The 12334-nt window shown below is 50.1% G+C and overlaps 1 protein-coding gene across 1 annotated transcript; it reads right to left on the bottom strand.

Moving 5' to 3' along the window:
* Positions 1-2335: 2335 nt before the first annotated feature.
* Positions 2336-10854, bottom strand: Mpi (mannose phosphate isomerase). Its single transcript, XM_051156541.1, has 8 exons — positions 10773-10854; positions 10194-10321; positions 9253-9453; positions 7689-7830; positions 7200-7382; positions 4545-4718; positions 3001-3203; positions 2336-2746 (listed from the first exon to the last, which is right to left on the bottom strand). The coding sequence occupies exons 1-8, from the start codon at positions 10786-10788 to the stop codon at positions 2528-2530; spliced, it is 1266 nt and encodes a 421-aa protein (XP_051012498.1). The 5' UTR covers positions 10789-10854; the 3' UTR covers positions 2336-2527.
* Positions 10855-12334: the final 1480 nt, after the last annotated feature.

The following is a 12334-nucleotide window of genomic DNA, read 5'->3' on the forward strand; positions in this document are numbered from 1 at the left end:
GTGTACACTGCACCTAGGGGCTCTTTACTCGGCGATCTAGCAGCCTCACAGGGGGAAGATGGGACAGAAGCCAGAGGCACATCTGCTTGGTTACAGGTGCTATGTTCTGCAGTGGGACTTTGCAACTCGAGGCAGGTATCTCACTTTCTGAGCACTTCTATAAGGCCTGCAGGGAAGGAACACAAACCGTGCCCAGGCCTTCCACAGTTCTGCAGAGGTGTAGAGAACGTGTGGAAATAGATACAGTACAGTGTAGAGACTGGCTTGGTGGTAGGAGGCTCAGTGAGGGCCAGAAGTGGGTGTGGAACTCAAATGTTGTCCTTGTCTCTGTTGGGATTTGGGTAAAACAGTAGCCTGGGCATTTGGCAGCTACTCAGGGCTGGGGTGGTGCGCGTTGTACCCACCAACCATACCCTCTGGGGTGGTTGTTGTGGTCAGCATCGAGGTACTTGGCTGGAACTGTCCCTGGAAGGGCAGTTCTAGAGCTGGGTGGCCTTGTATGGGAAAGCATTACTTGTGGAGAAAACTCGGGGATATGGAGCAGGTGGTCATGTCCAGGTAAGAGGGGTAGAAATGGTCAGTTGATAGAGGCTAGATGAAAATACTACCAATAAAGGCACTATGGTGCCCAGATCCTAACTGCCTTAATCAGAGTGCTGGGTGTTCTGCAGGAGGCAGCCTCTGGGAAGGAGTGCACCTGAGCTTCCTCAGCAGTGGCGCCACCTGGTGTTCATGCTGCTCTACAAACCTCTTTCTTGGCTTGCACTCACTTCTACAGTCTGTTCTAATAAATGCAGTTATGCTAGTTGAGCTGTACTGTGTTGCAATGAGGTTTTTTGTTTTTTTTTGTTTTTGTTTTTGTTTTTTTTTTTGGCTTTCAAGTGAGGGTTTCTGTATCCCTAGCTGTCCTGGAATTCACTTTGTAGCCCAATCTGGCTTCAAACTCAGACATCCTCCTGCCTGCCTCCAGAGTGCTGGGATTAAAGGTGTGCACCACCACTTTGTTTTTTAATTTTATCTTATGTGTGGGTGCACTTAAGTGTATGTTTGTGCACTGTGTACATGCAGATGCAAGAGTCTGTGGAAGGCATCAATCAAGTCCCTTAGAACTGGAGTTACAGTAGTGAGCCACTACATGGGAGCTGGGAAGCAAACCTAGGTTCTCTGCAAAAATAGTACTTTTAATTGCTGAGTCATCTCTCCAGCCCCCAATATATAACACTAGCCTGAGCTATATGAGAACCTCAGGGGGACGGACGTGGTGGTGCACACCTTTAATCCCAGCACTTGGGAGGCAGAGGCAGGCGGATCGCTGTGAGTTCGAGGCCATCCTGGTCTACAAAGTAAGTCCAGGATGGCCAAGGCTACACAGAGAAACCCTGTCTCAAAAAACCAAAAAAAAAAAAGAGAACCTCAGAAATACCTAAAAGGGACTGGGAGGGTGGCTCAGCTGGTAAAGTGCTTACCTTGCAAGTATGAGAACCTGAGTTCAGTCCCCGACCCCTCCACCCCAAGCACCCAAATAAGAAACCAGAGGGAGTGGCACACATCTGTAATACCAGTTCTGGGGAGACCGAGACAGGAGACCACTGAGGCCTGCACACCAGTCAGCCTAGCTGTGTTGGTAAGTCCCAAGACAGTGAGAGACCCCATCTTGGAAGGGGGGGAGGGGCGGGAGAAGGTGAATGGCTCTTGAAGCATAACATGGAAGATCCTGTGCACATGCATGACCATGTGACCATACCAGAAGCCAGCCAGGATGAAGCTGAGGTAGAAGCGAACTCCAAAGCCCACCTTTGGAACATGAAGACAGTCTCAAAAAGTAAGCTAGAAGAGCCTGCAAGCTGCGCATCACAGCTGGAGCCGGCTCCTCTCCAGCCTTTCCTATAAAAGGGTTCTGGAATCCAGCCCGTACCCCCACCCCCACCCCACCCCACCGCCCGGAGAATTAAAACCAAAATTGGACAACATCAGAGCGCTCTTTCCACCCACATCAGGGATAGGAATACCGAAGGCTGACTGCTCTTTACCCTGTATCCTCAACACAAGTGATCTTTAATTACTTGGACAGACCTGGAGGGAACACACCTCATTAGTCCACTGGCCTACCCCTTCCCTTCCCTTCTCTGCAGCTGAGCAAGCAGGCAGTCCAAGGGCAAGAACTCTGGTCTTAGACATTACCTTGCCTATCGCTCAGATGTGGAGCTAAGTAAGGCTGGGTGATACTCGTTTTGTTAGCCTGCCACCTTAGCCAGGGCTGAGTTGTTGCCTCCTGAGTGGACACGCCTGGCTCAGAGAGGTAATGGCATGTTGGGAGAGTGCGGTGGAGTGGTAAGCCTCAGGTTTCACACAGACCCCTCGTCCTGAGGGTGGGTCAGCCTGGGCATGCTCTGGAGTCAGTACTCCCAACTCACTACTTCTATTCCAGCATGCACCCAAAGAGTGCACAACAGGGACGGGGATTGGGCTGGACCTGAAGTGTGGAGCTGGCCAGGATATAGGTGACAGGCAACCTAAGAACTGGTCTCTACAGCAGACAGCAGGCCCGAAATAGCAGCAGATCCTTGGGCACCGTAAGCTTCAGTGAGACACTCTCATTGGCCCCAATGAAGAGCACTCCACCACGCTGCAAAGGGATTTCTGCTTGGACTGTGCGTGTGGTGGCTGCCACTGTTCCTTGGACTATCAGAAGGATGCTGGCAGAGTCTAGTGCCAAGACCTTGTATTCAGTGACGGAGCCAGGCACCTGGTAGAAAGAAGTGATAGAATAGTATAGTTTACACTCAGCTCATGGGTTCCAGACCACCTTAAAGGACCTGCTGCCTCCTTCCCCACTGTTCAGGTGCTTGGCACCATGAAGGCTCAGATCTGGTCCCTGGCAAAGTAGATGGGCACTGCAGCTGCCCCAACTAGGTGGGCTTGACAGGAACTCCAGCCCCACGTACACCCCTGTAGGCTTGACATGTTACACAAAGGATAGCCACCAGGCCACCTACTCACCTCTATCTTCATAACAGTGAAGTCCGGCACAGGAGGGTCATAGATAGAGAGACAGGGGTCATCTTGACTCCGTTTGGGGGTAAACAGCCTGTCCTTGCTGGGTGTGTAGTTGAGCATTTCACACAGGGTTGGCACATCGATGAACTTGGGTGTCAGGCCAGCACGCACAGTGTTGTCTGAACATGCCATACATTCCACGCAGTCTGGGGACAGATAAATGTCATACACTAAGATGGTGAAGTAAGCCATGGAGTTTGGCTCTCAAGGGCGGGGCCTCCTAACATAGGCCATGTGAATGTCTATAAATTAAGTTAAAGATGTGTGAGAATATCAAAATTATGTTAACCCCACCATTAACATGACTTATCTTCCACTTCTGCAACAGCATCCTGTGAGGGACTAAGCTGCCAACATCCAGTCAGACATAGTGGTTCATGCCTCAAAGCTGGAGAGATGGCTCAGAGGTTAAGAGCACTGTCTGCTCTTCCAAAGGTCCTGAGTTCAATTCCCAGCAACCACATGGTGGCTCACACCCATCTACAATGGGATCTGGTGCCCTCTTCTGGTGTGCAAGCATATATGCAGGCAGAACACTATACATAATAAATAAATAAATCTTAAAAACCAACCAACCAGCACTCACGAGGCTAAAGTAGGAGGGCTGCCACAAGTTTGAGGCCAGCCTGGGGCTATGGAGTGAGACTGTCTCAAAACAAGAACAGCAACAAAAAGGGAGGCTTAAGGGGTAAAAGCATTTGCTATGTACGCATGAATACCTGAGTTCAAATGTCAAAAACTCACATTAAAACTGGTGTGCAGGCCGGGTGGTGGCGGCGCATGCCTTTAATCCCAGCACTTGGGAGGCAAAGGCAGGTGGATCTCTGAGTTCGAGGCCAGCCTGGTCTATAGAGTTCCAGGACAGCTAGGGCTAAACAGAGAAATCCTGTCGGGGGTGGGGGCGTTGGGGTGGTGGGAGGGGCAAGCTGGTGTGTAGTACAAATAAGTTGTAATCACCGCACTTCTAGAATTCCTGGAAGTTCACAAACCAGCTAGATTAGAGTGTGTGTGTGGGGGGGTGAGTGGGCGGGGAGAATCAACAAAAGAGACCCTCAGAGTAGAATGGGGATCAACCCCCAACTCGTCCCCTGAGCTCCACATGCATCCTATGGTACATGCACACCTGGATTCACACCCAAATGACATGCCTTTGTTATATCACCCATATTTTAGTGCAAAAATCTCCAGGCAGATAGAGTTGATATGCAAACACAAATAAGAAAGAATAGTAGCTTTTTCCAGTGTAGCTTGGCTCAAACTGATTTTCACACTCATCCAGGGGGCTTAACATCAGAACTTGAGGCTAGTGGCAGATCATAAGTGTCTACCACCCGTCTGGCAGCCACCACCCATATCGGCTCCACCACCCTCCAAGGACAGACAGGACTGTGTTCACAGAAGGCCTCCCCAACCACCCTCTTTCACCCACAAGAAGAAACAAGGCCCCAGGGGATGGTGGTGGGGCATACTACTGAAATGGGGCTCACCTCCCTTCAGGTAGGCATGGGGCACATTGGCCTCCAGAAACATGGCTTCCCCAGGCTTCAAGGTGAGTAGGTTCAGGAAGTAGATGGCAAAACATCCAATATCACCCGGGTACTGCTGGTGCAGCTGTAGCAAGAGTGTCCCACAAATGTCCTCCATGCTGTTTCCGGCAGACACTGAGGGTCACAGAGCATCCCTAAGACACATATGGTATCCATAGCTTCACCCTGACAAAGGAGTCTTAGCCAACAGTGCCTGCCTGGAGCTATCATGCTGGGCCTCTCCTAAACATTCCCCATCTTTGCACAAAGATGCCATCTCTCACCTCAACCATCTGCAGCCCCAACCTGGCTAAAAAGTTGGGCATTGTGGTACACAGTTGTAATCCTAGCACCAAGGCAGAAGAATCACCATGAGATAGGGGCAGCCTGGGCTATATACTGAGTTCTACTCTGCCTGGGCTAGCATATGACTGTCTCAAATGATACAAGCTAGAGATGGACCTCAGTTGATAGAGTGCTTACCCAAGCACGCATGAAACCCTAGGTTTCATCCTTAGCCCCACAAAAAAACAGAGATGGAGGCATGTGCTTGTGATCCCAGCACCTGGGAAGTAGAGGCAGGAGTGTCAGAATTGTAAGGCCATTCTTGGCTATATAATGAGTTTGAGGCCAGCCTTGGTTACAAGAAATGTTGTCATAAAGGGAGGTAGGGGGCTAGAGAGATAGCTCAGAGGTTAAGAGTACTGTCTGTTCTTCCAAAGGTCCTGAGTTCAATTCCCAGCAACCACATGGTAGATGGCTCACAATCATCTATAGAGAACTGTTGCATTCTTCTGGTGTGCAGGTGTACATGCAGGCAGAACACTGTATACATAATAAATAAATAAATCTTTTTAAAAAGGGGGGGGGGGAGGTAGGGAGCTGGGCAGTGGTGGTGCACGCCTTTAATCCCAGCACTAAGGAGGCAGAGGCAGGTAGATCTCTGTGGGTTCCAGGACAGCCTGGTTTGCAGAGTTCCAGGACAGCCAGGGCTACAGAGAGAAACTCTGCCTCAAATAAACCAAAATTAATTAATAAATTGATAGGTTTTTTTGTTTTGTTTTGTTTTTTTGGTTTTTCGAGACAGGGTTTCTCTGTGTATCCTTGGCCATCCTGGACTCACTTTGTAGACCAGGCTGGCCTCGAACTCACACTGATCCGCCTGCCTCTGCCTCTGCCTCCCGAGTGCTGGGATTAAAGGCGTGCACCACCACGCCCGGCTCAATAAATTGATAGTTTTTTAAAAGGAGGTGGGGGAAATTATGTGAAAAATATTTAAAACACAGATACCACTAGCATCTCCAGTTCAGATATTGATAAAAACATCTCCAGACAATTGGGCATGAACAGTCTCCTGGTTAGGGACCACTCACTGCTCTTGAGGTCAAAATCCATTATAGATAGGGAGATAACCCAGGAGTTTCATGAAATGTCAAATTCCCTACTCGCTAAGGACTTCCCCTTTGTCAGCACTTTAACCTCTCATGGTCAGGCTATCTGTCCACCTTAGGCAAACTGGGATGGCTGTCTACCCAGGAGAGCACAAGGCACAATGTGCTGAGGCCAAAGTGTACCCTGGAGACTGACCAAGGGAAGATGAGGCCAGCCTGTGCTGGAGAGGCGAGGGAGGCTTCCAGGAAGGGCAGGGTGAGCTGAGTCTCCTGGAGTTTGCAGAGAAGGGAGGAGTGTATTCAGAATACACAGAACCAGGAAGCATAAAGAAAGCAGTGTTCCAAGTAGGAGGCTGGTTTGTATCTTCACACAGAGACTTGCTGAGTGGTTACCCTGCTAACTGGGACAAACATGAAGGTCTCTGGCCTAGAGAACCCCAGTTTTAACAGGTGAACACACATGGTGCTAAGAAGCCCCTGCATACCTTGATGTCAGAACAGAGCTCAGGCCAGGGTTCCCCAAGAACATGCAAGCAGATAAGCCCCTCAAAACCACGACAACACAAAGCAAGAGGGTATGCTCAGGAGAGAGAACATGGCCATGGGCCAAAGGTGACGCAGCAGGAACTTAGGAAAATACCAACGCAGAAGAGGGTTCTGGGGCTGCCTGGAGAAGGAGCTTGCCACATAAGCTCCTGGGCTGAGAGTCTGTTAGCCTTGTTTCTCACTGGGTGTATTGCCTCTTCAGACCAACAGTGACATAACCGCACCCACCCTGGTCATTTCCTGAACTCTGTTAGCACAAGCTCAGACATCTAGGAGGGCTTTAAGGAAGAATTAATGGTTAAGAGCACAAGGCTTGGATCCTCTACAGAAGAATGAGCTCCTTGGTCCTTTCCTGCTCCCTAGCCCCCCAAATACAAGTCTGCCCTATAGGAAGTAACTGGAAGAATCTGGAACTGCCTGGGTAGAGGGCTCCCATAGAAGTCTCTAAACAGGTCTGCTTCCAGCCACCTTGAGGAAGTCAGTTTGGGGTCTCACTCCACAAAGACAGGGAAAGAAGTGGTAGTAGCTCATCGTAGGACCCATCTAATCTAAGTTTGGCCCCTTTCAGTGTCCCACTTGGGGAAAGGGGCCAGGAACCCTACCTCCACGGCCTCATCCATGCCTGTGTCAAGGAGCCCAGGCTCGGGTCCTCACCCACCCAGGCCTCCGACACGCCTACCTTGCTGGGAGATCCGCTTCACCAACAGGTTGAGCTGCTCCACCACCACTTTCTTCTCACTCTTCATCAGGTGGGAAAAGCAGTTCCTCAGAGCAGAGGCCATGGCCCCAGGATCCCCGCTCACGCTCTGTTTCAGCTGTGCTGTGCCATCCTCTCCGATCAGGGACTGGAACTCAGGCACCTCTGCAGGGTGGCCGGGCCAAGGAGATGTCAAGAATGGCAAGAGAGAACACTAGGAAGTGAGGACCTCCCACCGTGTGCCTAACCAAAGGACCATGCTGTGAAAACACTGCTCGCCACCAGCCCTCAGCAACCACACCTGAGCCCGGTCTTACTCACTGGCCCCTAAAACTGCCTCATGAGGCCAAGATCCCTTTAGTCCCTATAATATTGAGCCTATGCTCTCTGTCTGTTTCCCCTCTGGCCCAGGTTCCTCATATGTCCCAGACCCAGTACATGCGCGCCCTCAGCATTCCTGCCCAACCTTACTCTTCAGAAAGGTCACAATCTCCTCCACTGGCCGGAAACCACACAGGCCCTGGAAGGGGGTGAGGGCAATGGCCATTTCTGGCTTGTGGTTGGCATCAGGATAGTGTTGTGGAGCCTGGAGGTGCAGCTTCTCTGCCAGTTCCTGTGGATGGGCAGCGGAGGACAACAATTGGGGTACAGCTATCATCAGGAGGAGTGCCAGCCTCTGCAGTCCCTGCTGCTCATCTGCCCCAGCTGCCAGATGGCAACACAGTCAAGGCATTATGCAGAAACTTAGGGTTCATCCCAAGAGCAGAGAAATGGGCCAAAGCTAGGGGAGAGCTAGGACAGACTTACAAGACCTGGCTTGTGGCTCAAGAACCCCAAACAAGCACACAAGCTGATGTGACTTGGGCTTTTTAAAGACTGAGTGATTATACAATGTTCTGCCTGCATGTGTGCCTGCCCACCAGAAGAGGGCATCAGATCTCATTACAGATGATTGTGATCCACCATGTGGTTGCTGGGAATTGAACTCCGGACCTCTGGAAAAGCAGCCACTGCTCTTAACCTCTCAGCCATCTTTCCAGCCCCATAGGTAAATTATCTTAGGGGAGGTAAAGTTAGAACTATCTGGATTTTCATCCTTAGTTATGTATTGCGTCTGAAACCAGCTTGGGCTTCACAAGACCTGTGTTTGAAAACCCCAAAAGTAAGGGTTGGAGAGATGGTTTGGTAGTTAAGAGCACTTGCTGCTCTGGCAGAGGACTTAGATTCCTTCCCCAGCACCCATCTGTATCTCCAGGTCCAGGGGATCTGACGGCCTCTTACTTCCAAATGCACCAAGCATGCATGTGATGTACATATAGAGAGAGGCAAATACTCATACACATAAAATAATTTAAAAAAAAAAAAAAATTTAAGGTACTAGAGCTATAGCTCAGTGGTTCAGAGCACTGGTTGCTCTTCCAGAGGACCTGAGTTCAATTCCTGGCACCCACATGGCAGCTCATGACTGTCTGTATCTCCAGTCTCGGGGGACCCGATGCCCTCCTCTGGCCTCCCTTGCACATTACACTCATGTAGTGCACAGGCCGACATGCAGGCAAAACAGTCATACACATAAAATAAAAATATGTAAGAATTAAACATTTTTTTTAAAAAAAGAGGAGTTTAGACAGACTGCTTAAGCTGGGCCGGGCCTTGCTCAAGAAGATTACACTGTGGGGTGCAGCTGAGACAACAGCTGGGAAGCCTGCCCGCTCCTGGAATTCTGGAATTGAACTCTCCAAGAGGGTCAGGTGGGGAAATGGCAGATATGAATAGACCTAGGCTGGGGGAGGGGAAGCCAAGGACGCACTTGGAGAAGCTCTCTTGGCATAGGCCAGTCAGTTGTCCACTTCGGTTCAGCTTCTGTGTGTTACCAGCATCTGTCCCTGAGCAGCCAAACTGGGGTAAGTAGGACTTGGAGTTAGCCCTGAGCCAGAGCCTCGTATGCTGGGGGAAAGCAGCAGTGAAATCTATGGAGAGGCCCACAGAAAGCCCTTTCCCTACCCTGACCGCTACGCCCTTCTTGATTCTGTACCTTGTTAGGGTGTGCCTGGATAGACAGGGCTGTTTCCACTGAGAGCACTTTGAAGAGGAAAGGCAGCTTGCCATTAAAGGCGTCTTTGACCTTTGGGCCTAAGCAGTCCTGGTTTTCAGCAATCCACTGGCCCAAGGTCTTCTGGGAAATACGGTTATCAAGGATCCTGGCATCCCCCCGGGGGTGTGTCCCCATCCATAGCTGGAAGGACAAGAAAGTTGAAAAGGAAGAAAGCATTTGACATCCATGTATATGAAGCATAAGGATCAGTACACTGGTTTTTGAGGTACGGGGGATCAAACCCTGGGCCTCACACATGGAAAGGAAATGCTCTACCATTGTCTGTCCACCGGGGAGGAGGACATGTGAATGTCTCTGAGAAAGCATGAGTCCCAACAACAGCTCTGTGAGGAGTTAACATTCACTTATTTCAGTCCCAAAAGACAAAATTTCCTATGTTCTGACTTTTCCTTTTTCAATAGAAAGAATAAAATTGGAGTTAATAAAAGTGAAAAATTAGCCAAGCAGTAGTAACACATACCTTTAATCCCTGCACTGGGGAGACGGAGACAGATCTCTGGAGTTCAAGGCCAGCCTGGTATACAGAGCATGTACTAAGACAGCTAGAGCTACAGAGAGAAACCCTGTCTCCAGGGGAGGGGGAAGGGGGAAAAGAAAGAAAAAGAAATCCCAGACGTTTTCTCCTCCTTTGTATAAGACAGGGTCTTAGTACAGAGACCTGGCAGATTCTCCTATCTCAGCCTTCCCAGTTCTGTGATTACAGTGCCCTGATTACAGCTCCCTTTGTGCATGTACTTTCGGTGGTCCAAGGACCAAGAGGACCTCTTCTATGGGCTGCACAGATTATTGCCAACTGACCATATGGCTTGTGTCAGACCCTTTGATCTCACTTAGGGACTGATGTGCAGCCAGGGTCTTACCTCTGCATATGGCTTGTCTTCTGAGATCTGGGCCAGTGGGTCACTGCTAGCCAGGAGGCGTGCCACTTCACTGTTGGAGCCCAACTTCCCCCAGGCATACTGCTGCACCACACAGGAAAGTGGGAACACTGGGGACACAGATAAAAGGTCAGCTTCCACGCCACTCTTCAGACCTGGCCCTCGTGCTAGGGAACCAGGAACGAGCGGGGAAATCTAAGGGCAGAGCCACACAAGAGTCTATGAGTCGTAGGACGACACCTCTCTCACAATCCGCGATGTTCCTTCCCATCTGTAAGATTGGCAGATACGCATCTTGTCTGCCATGGGAAGAATTGAGTTCAAGTGACAGGGGTAAAAAAAGAACTAATTACTCATCTCTGTGCCCTCGGTCGCTCCCGAAGTGTTTCGAGCGCACCCAGGAGCGTTAGTCTCATCTCCAACCCTCGGTTGCAAGTCCCACCCAAGATTCCCTCGTCTGCTCGGCATTCATGGGAATGGTCACGATCTGCCAGATCCTGGCAGGATTAGTCTCCTGGACCTGACCACCACCAAGATAGCCAGCCTCGGCAAACGACTCACCTCGCTGACTCGCCATCCTGGCCGCCGGAGACCCGGCTTCAGGAACGTAAGCCCTTCCCAGCAGCCTCCGCTTTTCTGCGCGCAGAGCTTCACGGGAAATGAAGTTCATAGAGCCCACCGCCTCCTACCTCCGCGGTCAGGAGGCTTTGTTGCCTAAAAGCATTCACCCTAACTCTTGGTCTCAGCATACTGCTTTCCAACTCCTTCTATCTGTATGTAAGTTCTGAGAACCCACTAAGTACCACAGACTGTTGCAGGCATACATCAGAGAACAAGATAGCACTACTTTTGTGCTTTTTTAGGCCTTCAAGCCTAGAAAAAGGAATCTCTTAATAGTGTGTCCAAAGGCAATAAATAGCCAAACATAGTGGCACAGCTCTATAATTCCTGCACTTGAGGAGCCCAAGCAGAAGGATTGCTTGAGTTCGGATTCAGCCTGAGGCACATGAGACCCTGTCACAACAGGTCATCTGGATAAACCCCAATAAGATACGGAAAGATTTGAGGAAGAGTAAAGCGTGTTCTTGGCAGAAGACTAGCAAAAATCCTCTAGGTGCTGGAACTTGGGAATAGGTCTATGGGTACATAGTTAAACAACAAAGAAGTCAACACTACGGGACACACACACACACACACACACACACACACACACACACACACACACACACACACACACACGGAAAGGAGTCAGCAAAACAGAAGAGCAGCCGGGCAGTGGTGGCATACATCTTTGATCCCAGCACTCGGGAGGCAGAGGCTGGCGGATCACTGTGAGTTCGAAGCCAGCCTGGTCTACAAAGTGAGTCCAGAACAGCCAAGGCTACACAGAGAAACCCTGTCTCAGGAAAAAAAAAAAAAAAAAAAAAGCATGTGCTTGGCAGCTCAAGTCCTCCTACTTTGGAGTACTGGACCCACCCCTAGCCCTACTTCCCAAGCCATACTAATTTGCTGGGCTAAGAGTTAGACACAGAGCTGGTGCCTTGGCCCATGCCTGTAATCCTAGCTCTCAGGGCGGTAGAAGCAGGCAGATCTCTGTGAATTTAAAGGCAGCCTGGTCAGGACAGCCAAAACGCCACAGAGAGACTCTGTCTCAAAAAAAAAAAAAAAAAAAAGTGGATACAGGCTCCATCTCTCTGTCATGGCCACCCCTTTCTCTCCCTCATCTCTCTGTCATGGCCACCCCTTTCTCTCCCTCCCCCTTTCCTACAATAAACCTCCTTTATACCAGAAAAAATAATTAGACACAGTCCCCAAAGTGCAGGTGCATGCCTGTAATCCTAGCACTCAGGAAGCAGAGGTAGGCAGACCTCTGTGAGTTCGAGGCCAGCTTGGTCTACAAAGCAAGTCCAAGACAGCCAAGGCTACACAGAGAAACTCTGTATCAAAAAAAAAAAAAAAGTAGGCACAGGAGTGGGACATGGTGGCACACACCTTTAAGGCATGGCTTAAAGTTAGGAATTAGGAGGCACGGCTGGCCTTAAAGTTACCCTGAGCTACATAGTGAGACAAGAGAGGCGAGAGAGAGACAGACAGAGAGAGAGACAGAGAGACAGAGAGAGACA

Source organism: Acomys russatus, chromosome 14 (genome assembly GCF_903995435.1).
Source record: "Acomys russatus chromosome 14, mAcoRus1.1, whole genome shotgun sequence".
Taxonomy (NCBI): Eukaryota; Metazoa; Chordata; class Mammalia; order Rodentia; family Muridae; genus Acomys; species Acomys russatus.